Raw genomic sequence first — 18,298 nt, forward strand, 5'->3', positions numbered from 1 at the left:
ACAGGGCACTTAGAAAATTGTTGTGTGATTAGGCAGTGTCAACATGGTTTTATGAAAAGGAAATCATGTTTGATAAATCTGTTAATTTTTTGAAGATGTAACTAGTAGGATGAATAAGGGGGAACCAGTGGATGATGTATATTTTGATTTTCAAAAAGCATTCGATAAGGTGCCACACAAGGTTATTACACAAAATTGGGACCCATGGAATTGGGGGTAATATATTAGCATGGATCGAGGATTGGTTAATGGACAGAAAACAGAGAGTAGGAATAAACGGGAATTTTTCGGGTTGGCAGGCTGTAAGTAGCGGGGTACTGTAAGGATCAGTGCTTGGGCCTCAGCTATTTACAATCTATATTAATGACTTAGATGAAGGGACGTATCCAAGTTTGCTGATAATACAAAGTTAGGTGGGACAGTAAGCTGTGAGGGGGACGCAAAGAGGCTGCAGAGAGATATAGACAGGTTGACAGAGTGGACAAGAACATGGCAAATGGAATACAGTGTGGGGAAGAGTGAAGTTATCCACTTTGGTAGGTAAAACAAAAAAGCAGCATATTTTTTGAATGGTGAGAGACTGGGAAATGTCTGCACTCAGAGGGACCTGGGTGTCCTGGTACATGAATTACAGAAAGTTAACCTGCAGGTACAGCAAGCAATTGGGAAAGCAAATGGTATGTTAGCTTTTGTCACAAAGGGATTAGAGTATAAGAGTAAAGAAGTCTTACTACAATTATACAGGGCATTGGTGAGGCCACACCTGGAGTGCTGTGTACAGTTCTGGTCTCCTTACCTAAGGAAAGACATACTTGCCTTTAGAGGGAGTGCAACGAAGGTTCACTCGACTGGTTCCTGGGATGAGATGGTTGCCCTCTGAGGAGAGATTGAGTAGACTAGGCCTATATTCCCTAGAGTTTAGAAGAATGAGAGGTGATCTAATTGAAACATATAAAATTCTTAAGGCACCTGACAGGGTTAATGCTGAGAAAATGTTTCCCCTGGCTGGGGAATCTAGAACACGGGGTCACAGTCTCAGAATAAGGGGTCAGCCATTTAGGACTGAGATGAGAAATGTCTTCACTCCGAGGGTTGTGAATCTTTGGAATTCTCTGTCCCAGAGAGCTCTGGATGCTCAGTTGTTGAGTATATTCAGAACAGAGGTCGATAAATTTTTGGGAATTAAGGGATATGGGGATAGTGCAGGAAAGTGGAGATGAGGTAGAAGATCAGCCATGATCTCATTGAATGGCGGAGCAGGCTCGAGGGGCCGAATGGCCGACTCCTGCTCCTAATTCTAATTCTTATGTTCTTTAGTTTCCCCCGCTACTGCTTCAGCTGAGAATAGCTAACTCAGTTAGGATCAAATCAGGCTATTTCTTTAGTACCGCACCATGGGATCCATATACTTACTGAGCCTTTGGGGCATTGTTGTAATGGAATAAATTAAACATTTCCTCCGACCCTGTAAATCGTGTGAAATTTACTGGTGAGAAACTAAGCCTTGTTTAATCTTGGAGTACAGTGAGCAGTGAGGAGAGTGAGAGACTTCAAGAGGACCTAGACAGGCTGGTGAAATGGGTGGACACGTGGCAGATGAAATTTAACGCAGAAAAGTGCAAAGTGATACATTTTGGTAGAAAGAATGAGGAAAGGCAATATAAACTAAAGGGTACAATTCTAAAGTGGGTGCATGAGCAGAGACCTGGGGGTATAGATGCACAAATCATTGAAGGTGGCAGGGCAGGTTGAGAAAGAGGTTAAAAAAAGCATACGGGACCCTGCGCTTCATAAATAGAGGCATAGAGTACAATAGCAAGGAAGTTATGATGAACTTCATAATAGGCAGCACGGTGGCATAGTGGTTAGCACTGTTGCCTCACAGCACCAGGGACCCGGGTTCGAATCCGGCCTCGGGTGACTGTCTGTGTGGAGTTTGCACATTCTCCCCGTGTTTGCGTGGGTTTCCTCCGGGTGCTCCGGTTTCCTCCCACAGTCCAAAGATGTGCGGGTTAGGTTGATTGGCTATGATAAATTGACCCTTAGTGTTAGGGGGATTAAATACGTGGGGTTGCGGGGATAGGGTGGGATATGTGTTGGTGCAGGGGTTACGGGGATCGGGTGGGATATGTGTCGGTGCAGGCTCGATGGGCCGCAATGGCCTCTATCTGCAGTGTGGGGTTTCTGTGATTCTGTGAACCTTTATAAAACACTGGTTCGGCCTGAACTGGAGTATTGTGTCCAATTCTGGGCACCGCACTTTAGGAAGGATCTGAAGGCCTTGGAGAGGGTGCAGAAAAGATTTACGAGAATGATTCCAGGAATGAGGGACTTCAGTTACGTGGATAGACTGGAGAAGCTGGGGTTGTTCTCCTTTAAAGCAGAGCAGGTTGAGAGGAGATTTAATAGAGGTGTTCAAAATCATGAGGGGTCTAGACAGAGTAGATAGAGAGAAACTGTTCCCATTGGTGGTGGGGTCGAGGACCAGAGGACACAGATTTAAGGTGATTGGCAGAAGAACCAAAGGCGACATGAGGAAAAACTGTTTTACGCAGCGAATGGTTAGGATCTCGAATGCACTGCCTGAAAGGGTGGTGGAGGCAGATTCAATCGTGGCTTTCAAAAGGGAATTGGATAAGTACCTGAAGGAAAAAAATTTGCAGCGGGGAAAGGGCAGGGGAGTGGGACTAGCTGAAGTGCTCTTGCAGAGAGGCGGGACGGGCCGAATAGCCTCCTCCTGAGCTATAACCATTCTATGATTCTATGATTTTAGGTCCAAAAGTAGTGTCCAAAGATATCTCTGTGGAATCCATTGAGGAAGTCACCAAATTACTGAAGAGGTCTCCTCTCATCTGGGACAATCTCCATGCCAATGATTACGATCAGAAGCGCCTTTTCCTTGGACCATACAAGGGGCGGTCGACTGAGCTCATTCCGCGGCTGAAAGGAGTACTGACAAACCCCAACTGTGAATTTGAAGGGAACTTTGTTGCCATTCACACACTGGCTACCTGGTACAAATCCAACATGAATGGTGTGAGGAAGGATGTTGTGATGAGTGAGTACACGATGAAGCTCTGCTGCTGGGTACTTAAGTGCTGCAGCTTATGCTTTGCATGCTTCATGAGGGAGGGTGTACACTACTGTGCTACTGCAACTAAAACATGTCCAAAGTCAGCTTCAGCTGCAAAGAGAGCCCTCTCATTCTGCATATAACTTTACCCAGTAATCCACCTCGTCTCCCTCTACCTCAGCAAAACCAAATGTGGTGACTTCGACTTAAGTGCAGTTCCACAGCTGCTGTCAGTCCTCTCGTACCTTACCTAGCTATCTGTTCTTTGTCTATTCCTAAGCAGGAAGTGGTGACAGGTTTTCAACATGAGGGCATCGCAGCTAAGCCCAGGCCTGCACCAACACAAACCTTCCAGAGAGTGAACGTGAATGGAAACTAGGTCGGATTTGTGCTCCCCTTTCTATTTCCCCCAAGGGACAGACTGTTGAAGATGGGTAGATAAGTGTAGCACCACTGCTGCTGCCCGCACCGAGATCCTTTAACTCCACCCAGATCAGAAATTGAAGCTGGGATCTTGCTGCTCTTTACAGCCCAGTACCATGTTGAACAGTACGTTTTACCCGTGTAAAAACTGACAATACTGTATCAAGTGCAGTGTAATTGAACTGTCTGGCTAGTACACAGTGTAGGTCCTGATCCCCATGGTGGCTTCTTTTCCTATTAACCCATTCAATCTTGTGTATCTATACTTAACTCGCTGTACTGGCCATTTCCCAGATGTGAGGGCAAGAGGGTAGTTGTCCCATCTTGTGTTCATGTTCTCTCCTGTGGCTGGAGTTGGGGCCTGCCACATCTGTTTGACTCATGTTCTGATTCTTTCACGCTCATGATTTTATTTTTGCTTGTACAGCAGCATTAACTCTTTATTTCCTCCAGCTGACACAGAAGAGAGCACTGTATCTATCCAGATCAAACTCGAAAATGAAGGCAGCGATGAGGAGATAGAAACCGATGTCTTGTACAGCCCTCAGATGGCTTTGAAGATGGCTATATCCGAATGGCTGCAGGAATTTGGAGTGCCACATCAGTACAACTGTAAGTGTCCTGTGTTTAAGGATATTTTTTCCTCCCTGCCCTGAATAAGGTTTTCCCACTGTTAATCCACCAAGATTTGCACCTCCTGTCAAGCAGAAGGATGGGCTACTCGCTCCCAAACGTCTGACAGTACCTCCCTTTTTCTGCTTGCTTAGAAGCACAGTGCTGCCCAGACGAGACTCTTCTTTCCCTCCCCACCCCTTCTGTAGGTCTTGCTATTTGCTTATCAGTTTGATTGGAGTGCGAGATAAAATCTCACCTCTGCACATTAACACTACTGGACTGATGCTTCAGTTTCCAGTTGGAGTGCGCTGTCATGTGTGCAGAGGGGGACCTACATCCGAATTGTGCACAGTTAAAATAAGAGCAAGTATGGATACTGCTACAGAGTGACGCTCTTTGATGAAATGGGAACAAAGTAATGGCTGTTGTGATATTTGAGAGCTGAGCATGCAGTGAACTAGGAGATACTTGTAGTAGGGAAATGGGTTCCTTTGTACTGACAGATCTTGGAATGGCTGGATATTAATTACAGTGCTGTGCCATGCCTAGTGAATAAAGGTACATGCCAGTGTCGGACCAAGACCAGAAGGTCCCATGGTCAGTATTTGCCCTGATACTGCCGCCCTGACTGAATCATGTAACTTGGCACAGGTCAAGATTTGACCTTGAGACCGTCCAGGCCTTGTGGCTTGGTGCTGGCAGGGCTGTATCTTTATCCACTGAGCCATTGGCTAAGCTGCTTGCTAAACGTAGCTTTTTCCACTAATGGTTGATTAGTTCTAGTTTGCCGTGGTTTTTTTTTTTTTTTTTAAAAGCATTGCTTTTTGTTCTCAGGCCGAACAGTCCCTCACAGCGGCGCAAAGACAAATGCAATTCATATAGGAGCACTAGACACGCCCTGCCTGAACTCCTCTACGACAGTGACCACTGTCTACCAGCAGCCCATCATGAGTCAGGGAAGCCCACTGAGTGGCGAGCCAGCCCCGCTGGCTAAGGAAGAGGAGGAGAAGAAACAGCAGTCCGATGAAGAACCAATGGAGATGGTGGTGGAAAAACCGGATGAACAAGAAGCAAAAAACGTCAATCAGATCCTTACAGACATCGTCAAGGCCAAAATGTCCGAGGATCTCAAACCCATGGAGATGGACAAAGACAGCATTGCTGAATCCAAGTCTCCTGAGATCTTCATGCAGGAAGACTCTGGGAGTGACGTAGCACCCATGCAGACAGATGAGCAGATCAACAAGGAGCAGTACGTCCCAGGTCCCAATGAGAAGCCGTTATACACGGCTGAAGCTGTGACTCTGGAAGACCTGAACCTCTTGGCTGAGATGTTCTATCTACCTTATGAGCACGGGCCCAAAGCTGTTCAGATGCTGAGGGAGTTCCAGTGGCTTCGGGCCAACAGTAGTGTCGTTAGTGTGAACTGTAAAGGAAAAGATGCCGAAAAGGTGAGTGCCCTTGTGTGCCCTCATGAACGTGGTTGTAAATGGTTTGATTTCAGAATGTCGTAGAAGTGGAAGGGCTGGACGATGCAATTGGTTAAACACTGACATCTCACCTCTGGAACCAGAGTTGGAATCAAGCCCAGGTGCATGGGGTTGAGAGTCTGCTCTGTTAATTTGAGCAGTTGGAATCCAGCTCCATGTTGCCACCAGCCCTCTTAGGGGACGGGGCGGTAATGGTGGTTCTCTGGTCTCGGGAGCTAGTGTGAGAAATCAAAAAATAATACAGTAGGATGAACATTACTTCGATTGGGGATGAGGCATGTTGGTGGGAGAGGAGAGGAAGCCATCCACTCCCTGTCCTGGTTATACCTGAACTGGAAGTGTTCGATGTTAACACTGGGTAACTGAAATGTAAGGTTTCATTCCCTGGTACTGGTGATCAATAGGGCAAAATTAAAACATGGAAAAAGTAGTGCTGCACTTCGAATCCAATAGTTTAACTTTATACAGAGGGACAAAAATGCACTTTTTTCATAAAGTTGAGGATGTCTATACCATGAATGAAATGCTCCTTCTACACCTTAAGATCCTGTACTTCTAGAGCAGGTACAGCACGGGTTAGATACAGAGTAAAGCTCCCTCTACACTGTACCATCAAACACTCCCAGGGCAGATACAGCACGGGTTAGATACAGAGTAAAGCCCCCTCTGCACTGTCCCATCAAACACTCCCAGGGCAGGTACAGCACGGGTTAGATACAGAGTAAAGCTCCCTCTACACTGTCCCATCAAACACTCCCAGGGCAGGTACAGCACGGGTTAGATACAGAGTAAAGCTCCCTCTACACTGTCCTATCAAACACTCCCAGGGCAGGTACAGCACGGGTTAGATACAGAGTAAAGCTCCCTCTACACTGTCCCATCAAACACTCCCAGGGCAGGTACAGCACGGGTTAGATGCAGAGTAAAGCTCCCTCTACACTGTCCCATCAAACACTCCCAGGGCAGGTATGGAATGATTTAGATACAGATTAGATGTGGGGGGGGGGGGAAGCTGAAAATGTTAAAAATATGCAGCATTCAGTCATTATCTGAAGAGATGAGATGAGTTAACATCTTGGGTGTCGACCTAAAGTTAACCGTTTTGCTTCCCTGTGCAGATGTTTTTGTTGAGTATTTCAGCATATTCTGTTTTTATTTCAGGTGTCCTGTATTTGCAATCTTTTTATCTCTTGATGCAGAGTAAGGTTCCCTTTACACTGCCCCTTAAAGTCCCTGTGCTTGATACACGGCTTTCACCTGTGTTTCTTGCTGATTTTAATTTCCAACGTTGCCTGTAAACTGGCATTCTCTCATGCCTAGCTGCTTCACCTCTAACTGAAACAAGCTTTTTTCCCCCTCCTCTCTTTCCACCCCCCCCCCCCCCCCCCCCCAAACAAGTTGAAATGAAACCTTTGTGTATACCCTGGTTTTGTCACAGGTACAGGTAGACTACCCTTTATCCGAACTTCCGAAAACCGAAACCCTCTAAAAACTGAAGGTTTTTTCGTTCAGCGTAAGTCGTGCGCGCGACTTACGCTGAACGAAAAAACCTTCGGTTTTTAGAGGGTTCCGGTTTCGGAAGTTCGGATAAAGGGTAAGTCGTGCGCACGACCCCCCCGCCGACCCCGACCCCCACCGACTTACGCTGAGCGTCAGCGTAAGTCGTGCGCACGACACCCCCGCCGACCCACCTTCCGAAAACCGAAACACGGCTGGTCCCGAGGTATTATCAAATTGGACTCTTGTGGGTTTGCTGAGAATTGAGTGAATGGGTGACATTCTTGTGTACCTGTAAAGCTGTTACTAATACTGACTTTTCTGTTGCTTGTTGTCTTTATTTCTCTGTCCCTGTCCCCCTCTTCCCCTATTGCTCCACACGTTGTTTATCTGCTGCTTAATGTTGGTTGAGGAGTGCATTTCCCTGCAGTAGGACTGGATCCAGTTTTTGTTGTGGCTGTTGCCTACCTTTGTCAATGGTGTTTTGTTGATTCTCTCACAAGTTAGAACTCTCGTACAGAGTTGAAAGTAATTAGCTTAAGGGACTGTTGACTCTATTCTGAAGTGATCTGCCCAGATGTTACAGAACTACCACAAAGATCCCCCTCTAGGGAGACCGGTATTTGTTTGCACGGCAAGTGGAGAGCGATGGTGCGGTGATGCTCTCCCCTTTGATGACATGTACCTACTTTATAATGTCTTTCCAGGCGTTATTGTCTTGAACTGTCAGCTCAAGTTAAATGCAAGACAGCTTGGAACGAATAGATTCTCGGTTCTGATTATTGCTGTACTTTAATTTACATGTACATATGGGGCAAGGGACTTCACGCCACGCCATTCCTTGACCGATCCCACAAATGTTTCCACATGCAGCCTGATCTGTGGTTTGTTCAAGTCTTGTAGATCTGCCAGCAAAGTCTCGGGCAGTACAAATGGACAATTTCTGAGTTGATCTGTATGAAGTCACTTGCCCTAATGGTGAATGTTGGGGTTGCCTACAGAAGGCTTGGTTTTTGTCCACTCAAGCGCAGCTTCTATAGACAGAGCTTCCACCTAGCTTGCTGTCTCTTTCAGACCTGTTTTTCTTGAGTGTATTTCTTCTTCCAAGTGTGTTTTTTTGTGGGCTCAATACCACCCTTCCTGTCAACAAACTTGGGGTGCAGCTCCGAGCGAGACCTTGGGTGGGGCAGCGTGGGGCAAGGTTGCTCGACTAGGATGGTTGTACAGGAAACTTTGTGCTATCCGGCACCCATGGGACCAAGCTATTGCCGTTTTTTTAAACGCTCCGGATAGACCAGCGTCAATGTTATCAGATAGGAGCTTTTCATCTCCGTATCTGACCACAAACACTCTTGCTCAGCAACAGCTTGTAAACACTCGGCCCGTGGCTTGGAAGCGTCTCTGAAGCTGTTGCTAAGCGACAAAGGCGCTTTCCAGAGCCTACCTGTGGAAAAACAGAAAAAAAAAACTAACCAAAACGGCTGCTGATTTCTGCCGTTAGATCAAAGTTGCCGGACATTCAACTTCCGGATAGCACAAAGTTTCCTGTATGTTGCTCAAAATTGCAGCGTTTCCAGATGAATTCTGCCCATGAACAGAGAAGTATCCACTTCTTTCAAAGAATGAGAAAAGCTGCCTCTCCAGTGGGAGATTATGGACGGGGATGGGGAAGGGTGCTGTTGAGGTGGGTGTTGGCTTTTAGAATTGCACTCTGTATAAAACTCTGCTTCACTGGGTTATGCATCCAACATATATTCATCAGATACTATAAATCGTTCTGATTTTTTATTCCAGATTGAGAAGTGGCATTTCAGAGCTACTAAGTTTGAAGAGATGTGCTGTGGCGTGATGCAGATGTTTACCCGTCTTGCCAACTGCGAAAACCGATCCATTCTATACGATCTGTACCCATATGTCTGGGATATAAAGGGTGTGGTATCTATGGTGAAATCCTTTGTCCAGTGGTTAGGTAGGTACCGTCGCAGTCTGGTCTTGTTCCCTCATGCACTTGGTTTAAGAATCTTCAATTGTGTCAGCCCTTGAAAGAAGTGTCTCTTAAGTCAAGGCAAATCTACTTCAGCACGAAATCTGGGGGTAGCGGCATCAAAATGCTCCTCACTAAATTCTGCCATTTGCTATTGTTTTTCTCCTCCAGTTAGTATTTTATCTAATTATCCCATGGTGATCTTGATTTTTTTCCCTGAGTCGCCTGTACAGTGCAGGATATTGGCAAGCTGATGGCCTGTTTCTACACTTGCGTTTGAAACCAACACCAGGGCTAATGTGGCCAATTTGAGTGAATTGTTTCCAAGGTACTTGAGCTTTTCTTTTTCTGGCTGTTGTGTTTTTCAGGGGCTGATGTAATTGTTCCTAGTAACTATTTTAAGTACACCAGTAGATTTTTTTTTTAAAGAAACACCCCATTGCATTTTATTTTTGTGTTGTCTCTTTTTCTGGGACTGACTGTGGACTGCATCACGTCACTAGAACTGGCTAAATGTTGCAAAATTGAGGAATGCTTCCGGGGGAAAAAAAAAGTAAGCAAGAAAAACACGAGAGAACTGAAATGTGCCGTGATCGTACAGAGCTGTTGGGAGCTGCTTGCTGTGTGCTTTTGTAACCACATTACTGTTTTCAACGGAACAGTGGCAGGCCAGCAGACGCAGCAATGCGATGGCTTGGAACGCAGCCTCCAGCCCCCGCGCATGCGAGCTTTATAAAACGCGCAAGGCTATTCTGGTGTCTGCTGGTTCAGCCAGAACTTCAAAAGTGCGGCCAGTTTATTAAAAAAAAAAAGACGGGGAGCTTTACCGAAACTAAAACTGGAGACGCCAATCTCCCTTTCCAAAAACAATTGGAATGCAGTCGTGGAAACGGCAGCAACGGTGACTTATTACATGTATTTTGATTGGGATGGGGAAGTGCAGGCTGAGTAAGGCACCAGCATGGTCTGGGTTACGGCATGTAACCGAATTTTATTCACAGGTTTCTACGCAGATGGCAGGGAATATGGTGTGGATGCAGTCTTTTAAAAGTGATGCAGCAGGCAGCTCAGCTAGCACTGTGATCACGGCTCGGGTTCAGATCATGTCAGCTTTTGGAATACTCGGGGTTAGGGAATCTTTCTGTTTTAGTTGGTGGGTCTCCGATCTAAGAGCAAAGCATTGAGTACACACTTTGAAAAGCGTGGCTGCAATTGGTAGCGGGAAATGGGTGAGAAGAGGGTTGTCTACTTAAAAATGCCACTTTGGATTTGAGACTGAAGTTTTGCAATCTGATAGCAGTGAAACCCAGGCCTGGGGAGATCATTTTGACACACTCCAGAATTTTTATATAATAAATTAATCTCTGTGCAGTATTTGACATGATGAACAAATCTTCTTGTAGAAAGCACAAGGGCTATATATCTGCTCGTCCTGTATATCTGAGAACTCTCTTATAGGTAAAAGTTTCACCAAAACTTAATTGCTGGTTCTCAAACATCTTAAGTGGGCACTCTGATTCATCATTTCTATAATCAGCAAATGTGCATACAACAGTTTGTTACTAGGTGGCAAACAGTAGATTTCATTAAATCCACTATTGGAGACATATAGCTTTGGCAGGTGCACTGATCAGGTTACACGAGCAGCAGTGCTTGACTAATTCCGCACTAGGTCATCGAACGCTGGGGACCACAAGTTGCAATGAGAAACATGGCTCACCTGTCTCATAGAAAAGGTTTAGAAGTCTGGTATTTGTCGGAGATACGGTCCTAGTGTGTGTAGTGATGCAGTTCTCATTCTGTCGTAACCTGAGTGTGATGCTGTGATGTGACGGGTTACTAACGGCCTCTTCTATTGTCTTGTCTTCTTCCCTCATTGTGTACAGATGGAAGAATCCTCAGCACAAGTTACTACAGCTGTGGGATCGACAACGCCACATGTACGAAGCGTGGCGCGATTATTCATTTAGTTTAGAATGATAGGCAGCGAGGCTTTTTAAAAAGATGTGTATTGAAGAAAAGTTTTGAAGTCACATTTGCGCAGCTGCTATTATAAGAAATGCTTTAACAATTTTTTTTATTTATACAGCGCTTATGTTAACCTAGATAGTCTTTGAAATCAAAGCTAGCTGTGTTACTGTCCAAATGTACCCGTTACGGCGTTATGAAATTTAATTACCATATAATTTTGGTGGTCTGTTACAATGCATGAAAAACAATTTCTGAAGCTGCTGACATTAGAAATGGGTTGCGTTTCGTAAACTGACCCACGTTATATGGACACAAAAGCAGTTGCAGCTTAAAACGAAAGCAACTTTCCACCCCCCCCCCCCCCCCAAAAAAAAATGATTGAAGCTTTAGTATTTGCCTACCATTCTTCCATGTACTTCATTTTTGTAAAGTTTACATTGCCCATCTGAGAACAGCATGTAACTTGGGTACTGCTCGGGACTGTATCTCACTAGTGGATTGAGAGGGAATGCTTCCTTATTCTTAGCCAGGTTTCAGACTCGTTTGCATTGATGCATTCAAACGAGCAAGGCCCAGAAATTGAAGCTTTTCCTCTTGCGCTGCTGCGCTGATCCTGTCAGATGACTGAAATGGTATGGACTGTACAGTAGTGACTGTCTGTTCACGTATTTGGGATGGTGAGGGGAAGCGAGCAAGCGAAAGTAAAGTGAGTTTTCCAGTGTGTCCTGCAGTAAAATCTCTCTGGAAGAATTCTGACTGTTTAGTGGAGGATGGAGTTTAATATATCTTGCTGCAACAAGGCGAGAGTCAGAGTTCCTGAAAATGGCGTGGAGCTGATTTGTCTTTGTGCATGTGCTCAGCAGTCTGTACCGTAGGATCTGAACCCGTGTGCTTTTGTTAGCTGTTAATTTAAAATGTTCCAAGCTTTGGTTTCTTGTGTTGTGGGTAAGGCTGATGGGAAAGCACTAGCATTTGTCTACTCAGGCGACTGCTTGTTTGTCGTGTCTATTGTCCACCCAGTCCCAAACTGTTGAATGGTTGGTTTTTTTTTTAAAGAAAAAGGTCTTTCTGACTGGTTCTGGGTTGCACTGAGAATTTCTGACAGCCCACCCTGGCCAGCCCATTAAAATCAATGAAACAAATTCTGACATGTCTGCTCAAACCTAGTTCACCCTTTTCCTCTTCTTTCCCAGCCCTCTTCCCCATCTCCCAAAATGCTTGTCCTATAGTTGAGCCTCAGGCCTGCTGTTCAACCCAGTTGTAAGAACAACATAAATAGGAGCAGGAGTCGGCCATTTGGCTTCTTGAGCCTGCTCCGCCATTCAGTAAGATCATGGCTGATCTTCGACCTCAACTTCACGTTCCCGCTCAATCCCCATATCCCTTGATTCCCCGAGAGTCCAAAAATCTATCGATCTCTGTCTTGAATATACACAACGACTGAACCTCCACAGCCCTCTGGGGCAGAGAATTCCAAAGATTCACCACCCTCTGAGTGAAGAAATTCCTCCTCATCTCAGTCTTAAATGGCCGACCCCCTATCCTGAGACTGACCCCTGTTTCTAGACTCTCCAGCCAGGGGAAACATCCTCGCAGCGTCTACCCTGTCAATCCCCCCAGAATCTTGTATGTTTCAATGAGATCACCTCTCATTCTTCTAAACTCCAGAGAGTATCGGCCCAATCTCTCCTCAAAGGGCAACCTTCTCATCCCAGGAATCATTCTAATGAACCTTCGTTGCTTGATTCCTTTGGTATCCAAAAATATCTTTGGGCCAGTACCAGTGAGAATCCAGTCATACACCTGGGTTTGTGTGGTTCCTTTCTGGATTTACCCATATTTACAGGACTTGAAGCACAGCCTTGGTTAGGGCATGACTTCAAGCTTTCACCCAGTCTTACTCAGTCCCAAGTGGGTGGCCTGAGAAGTCACTGACTATGGAATGGATTTTGTCGTGGGGATCGTAAACAATTCCTTTGGTCTTCCGGTGCTCATCTGTAGGAAACTTTGGTTTAGGCAGTCTGACCAAAATGGTAGTGAGGTGGCGTCACTGGCAAATGTGTGGGAGCTGACCCTGTGCCTCCGGATAATGTCAGAGGGGCAGCATGTAAACACGGGGATGGGAATGCACGATTCTAAGGATTTCTATTGATGAGAAAATCTCCCTTTTTTTTCTTTGAAACGCCTCTTCCTCCTGTCGTAACTTTCTAAATGGTTATTAATGTTTGGCGAGCATGTCTGAATTGAATATTTTTCTTGTGTCTTTTCCCCACTTGCTATCAAATGCTCGCTACATTATTGGCTCAAAGTCTGCTTCAGAGTTTGAACAGAAGTGTATTTGCCAAACCTGTCTTTTGTCTTGTGTTCTCTCCGTTTGAAGGTATCCGCTGTATTTAGTTACGTCACACTGCAGTGACTATTGATGGTATTCTGAACTTGAAGCTGCTGGACCAGAAAGCTAATCCAGAAGAAACAAATCCTTGTGCTACAATGGAAGATTAGCTGCCGCTGACTCCCTTCAGACTGCACTCTTTAGCATCACTCTTGTTCAGTGTTTAAAAAAAAAAGTTCATTTCCCCCCCACCCCTCTCTGGTCAATTACCATAGCAATAGGCTGTTTTGGGGTGGGGGTTGTTTACACATCCAGCTTTGATCCTTTAGCTGTTGCAGCCCACAGTATTTCTGGATCGTTTAACTAGCCATTTTAAAGCATAGAACTTATGTGGGAGGCCTGGCAGCAACACGTGTATAGCTGTCTTTTATAATACGTGATAATTTCAACAAACTATACATTTCTTCTCCCTTTTCCCCCCCGTGGTTTGGAGTGAAGATGATCTGTGCTGATTTCTCATAACTATGGAAAAACAACCGAGGATTGGTTCTGGCCTAACTCCAGTTTTGTATTCTGGCCCCGGAGGAAGCCTGTACCTTGGCCCAGCCTATTGTACTCCTTTTCATCATGGTGTATTTGGCACAGAAGGCTTGTCTGATCAGATTTCAACAATCCCATCTGCATCATGGGTTTTCCCTTCATTCTTCTGGTTGTACATTCTAAACTTCTGCAATCTTTTTTAATGCATATTTTTAAAAAATCTACGACACTCTGGTTCAACGAGCTCTGATACTACTTGCTATACACCTGAAGTTGTGATAATCGAAGATTGCCCAAAAAACTGCTAGGCTTATTTTCCACTTTGGGACAGTTTGATTTACATGAGAAATTACTGATGGCTTCAGTTGCATAAACCTGTCCATTTGTTCATAGATCATTGAGAGTACTGTGTACAATTCTGAGATGCCCTGCTTTCAAAGGGAATCAATTCATCGACGAGCGCTTAAAGAAAAAACTGAAGCTGCTTAAGACTTGGGCTTTATGCTAGAGTGTTCAGAAACCGGATTTCTTTTCACAGGACAGAAGATCTGAGCAGGGACACGATCCAGCCTTTCAGCGAGTACATCTAAATATAAAGACTCTATTTGACTTGGATTATGAGTGCAGATCTAGACGAGTACACAATGAACCAGCCTCAAGCGAAGTGAAAATTTAGAAGAAACTCACCCCCATCTTTGCAGAGTAGCAGATGTGTAGTCGAGTTATTAATATAACTGCCTCAAAAATAACCTGGATACATACCTGGTTAGAACAGAAGTGAAGATCATTTGAGATAAGTGCAGGCAGAGGTGATAAAATACTCAATGGAACAGTGTTTCCGTGCTACTGAAACTGGGGTGAAGCCCCACCTGGTCACGTGAAAGTCTAGGTCTTGTGTTTCGCTTGATTACCTTTTGGGCTTGGAAGAATTTCTGTGGAACTTCTTGAGATGGAGTAGATTGCTTACAGGAAGCGATGGAGTGAATTTTTGTGTCTTTTGTGAAAGAAGCAAGCTGGATGGGCAGGAAAGACCTTGTTCCTTGCTTTGTGTTGTGTATGTAAGACAGCACCTGTAATCGTGCTCCTCATAGCACACTCTGCCCAGAACGGGGATGAACTTGAGAAAGCATTGCCCAATCATTGTGTAAAGGAAGCAGCAAGGTAAAATGTAGCAAGTGCTGACTTCAATTTTAGTGTGCTGACATTGTATATTTGCTTTGCAGTATGGAGCTTTTACATCCTTTTGAAAATCTTCCAATATACAGGAGTTCAGAGCCGAGCAAGAGAATACTGTAGGTCATTGTGACCGTGTTGTCAATGCTTCAGTTGTCTTGCTGATTAGTTTTGAAGAGCTGTTGATTTAGTTGAAGCTTGTACTGTTTGTGGTCTGTAACCAGTGCAGGTCAGGAAAGGCAAACATATCCTTACACCAGATGTCATCTGACATGAGGAGCACCTGAATGTGACTTCAGTTAAATTAAGATATTTCTGAATTACTTGGGGCTGCAATGGAACCTCAGGGGGGGGGGGGCCTCCTTTCAATATTTGAGGTTTACCCAAAAAATACCCAAAAGATAGAAGGAGAAAAATTGAAATTAATATTAAAAAAAAAAAAAAAAAAAATTGTTGTAAACTGAGCGCCATTGCAGACCGTTCCTCGATTTGCGGTGGAGCTAGATGGGTTAATAGTCGACTGGTGCAGATTTTGCATATTGTAGTTCCCCCCCCAAAAAGTGAGCCATAAATAGGGGGAAAAGAGTGATTCTTGAATAATGTTCATCATTACAGCCCTAAACCTTTTTAAGAGGTAGTTCTAGGTCAGATAGGACGTTCCTGGCCGCGCGCTCTTTCTTTCTGTTGAAAAGGTGGTGTGTTGCTTCTGCGGAAAAGTAAGACCACAGGAAGCCCCCACGTAACATTCTCCGCTTGGATCTGATCAACAGGGTGTCGTAGTCAATCTTCAGCACAGTTCTTGAGTGGCGACCAAGAACCCTGGGCCTTTAGAGGTGGTCTAGCAGGAGAGTTTCAGGTATTCTACGAATTCCCGATGACTGATGTTTTTTTTTCATTTGAGAGAGAAAACTTGTACAAAGAGAAAGGATTGGTCTGTTGATGGCTAGCTGGTTTCCTTAACAGAATCTGGTACATTTGGTACTGGCACTAATTTGCTTTCTTTTCAGTTGGAAGGAGATGCTGGAATCCCATTGCGCCTGCGCGCGCTGCAAATTTTAGTTTGTATATGTCTTTCACAAAAATATTCCTTTGCAGGTCGCGCAGCGTTTTCTCAGCGCCTGCGCTAGCGCCGCTTGCTTGCTTTGGTCTCGAAGTTCCATGAACAAACATGACCACGTTATGAAGTGAATATTCAGCCTCTAAAGTGTGGGTGGGGGGGGGGGCGGTGGGGGAAGAGAATGCACAAGGGTTTCTGACTTAAACTGAAGTGAAATTTTGCTGGCCTTGTCGACAGTACCCCGGGTGCTCCTCAAATGGGAGGGACAGCGGAGGAGAAAGATCAGGTTTGACTGAATACTGCTGAATCTTCCTGGTTTTGCTGAAATGTTCATGGAGTTTCGCTGCGCTGTTTTTCTTTTCTCCCCTACAGGTGCTTTTGCGCGCAGCCTGCGAAACCGCGCTTGCGAAGAAGCTCGGGATGCACGGCTTCATCAGCCAGTTAACCCTCTCCAGACCAAACCTCCTCCCCGAAAATTCTTTTCCCCCTGCCCTCCCCCTCAGAAGAGTTCATTTGGCTTTTTAAAAAAAAACTCTTAAAACACACACATTTTGCATAGTAAGTACATTAGTTTATATCCTGACTTGTTTGCTGCTGTAGATACTGGTCGGCATTTGGTGTCGTTTTAAAGTGTAAAATGTAGCCCTTTACAGAAATGAGCAGTTTCCCACTTAAAAAGAAAATTAGGAACTAAAAAAAAACTTGTTTCCTTCTGCTTGTTAAACTGTGGTTGCTTTACACGGTGCCTTCAGTAGCAAATGAGTTTGATATTGGAAAGGTATGTTGTGTGGAGCAGATGTTGGTGTCCAGACTCTGAAGTAGAGCTGTACTGACTAAGCTGTTTGTTCTTCACAGCGTTTGTTGCCAATTGAGGGGGCAAATGACCTCTTCTACCAGCCACCACCACCCATGCCTACCTCAAAAGTATACGCAATCAGGCCATACTTTCCAAAAGACGAGGTATGTTTACTAACTTGTGTATCTGAATAAAGTTGCTATTGAAATGCTCTTAACTTTGAAATCTAGTATTTATGTGTGCGTGCTAATGTACACTTGAACAAACTAAATTTTATTCAGGTTGCAATATGTTCGATATACATCAAAATAACCCCCCCCCCCCCCCCCCCCAAACCCGTAGTCAACTGTGAAACTTGGTATTGAAGTCGGCCACCGCTTCACATGTGGTTACTGTTGTTGCGCCAGATCCCTGTCATAGAACCATAGAGGTTTGCAGCACAGAAGGAGGCTGTTCGCCCCGTGGTGTCTGTGCTAGAGCCTCCAAAACAAATCCTCCAACCTTGATCTCTCCCTATAGCCCTATATCGTCCTCTGCTTCAAATATTTATCCAATATTCCTTTGAGAAGCCATGCTCCACCACTCCCTGTGGCATAGCATCCAAAAATCCTGTTAATTTTCTCCTAACTTCTTTCCTTACTGATACTTTTAAATTGCTAACTCCCTTATTGCTGTCACTCCAACCAGAAGAAGTTTTATTTTCCCATTCATTGCCTTCCAAACACTATATAATTTTACCAACTTCCATTAAATCTCCTCTTGGCCACCTGTGCTCCTGTGGAAATAGTCCCAGTATCACGAGTCTCCCCACCTGTGCTCCTGTGGAAATAGTCCCAGTATCACGAGTCTCCCCATCTCTGCTCCTGTGGAAATAGTCCCAGTATCACGAGTCTCCCCACCTGTGCTCCTGTGGAAATAGTCCCAGTATCACGAGTCTCCCCACCTCTGCTCCTGTGGAAATAGTCCCAGTATCACGAGTCTCCCCCACCTCTGCTCCTGTGGAAATAGTCCCAGTATCACGGGTCTCCCCATCTCTGCTCCTGTGGAAATAGTCCCAGTATCACGAGTCTCCCCATCTCTGCTCCTGTGGAAATAGTCCCAGTATCACGGGTCTCCCCACCTCTGCTCCTGTGGAAATAGTTCCAGTATCACGAGTCTCCCCATCTCTGCTCCTGTGGAAATAGTCCCAGTATCACGAGTCTCCCCATCTCTGCTCCTGTGGAAATAGTCCCAGTATCACGAGTCTCCCCATCTCTGCTCCTGTGGAAATAGTCCCAGTATCACGAGTCTCCCCACCTCTGCTCCTGTGGAAATAGTCCCAGTATCACGAGTCTCCCCATCTCTGCT

The 18,298-nt window shown here is 45.1% G+C and overlaps 1 protein-coding gene across 4 annotated transcripts in view; it reads left to right on the forward strand.

Moving 5' to 3' along the window:
• Nucleotides 1–17,163, forward strand: part of LOC147113284 (protein O-GlcNAcase-like) — a 55,913-nt gene extending 38,750 nt beyond the window's left edge. For 2 of the 4 annotated variants that reach the window (XM_085994180.1, XM_085994183.1), the window contains 7 exons: nt 2,774–3,058; nt 3,950–4,108; nt 4,946–5,562; nt 8,893–9,067; nt 10,969–11,022; nt 15,869–15,954; nt 17,011–17,163. In XM_085994180.1, coding sequence (XP_085850306.1) covers nt 2,774–3,058; nt 3,950–4,108; nt 4,946–5,562; nt 8,893–9,067; nt 10,969–11,022; nt 15,869–15,954; nt 17,011–17,145 — 1,511 coding nt within the window. In that variant the 3' untranslated portion in view covers nt 17,146–17,163. The remainder of the gene's footprint in view (nt 1–2,773; nt 3,059–3,949; nt 4,109–4,945; nt 5,563–8,892; nt 9,068–10,968; nt 11,023–15,868; nt 15,955–17,010) is intronic. The other 2 variants (XM_085994181.1, XM_085994182.1) reach the window with 2 other exon arrangements.
• The last annotated feature ends 1,135 nt before the right edge of the window (nt 17,164–18,298 follow it).

This window comes from Somniosus microcephalus, chromosome 8 (genome assembly GCF_052327205.1).
Source record: "Somniosus microcephalus isolate GS21.2 chromosome 8, FLI_Smic_1.0, whole genome shotgun sequence".
Classification (NCBI taxonomy): Eukaryota; Metazoa; Chordata; class Chondrichthyes; order Squaliformes; family Somniosidae; genus Somniosus; species Somniosus microcephalus.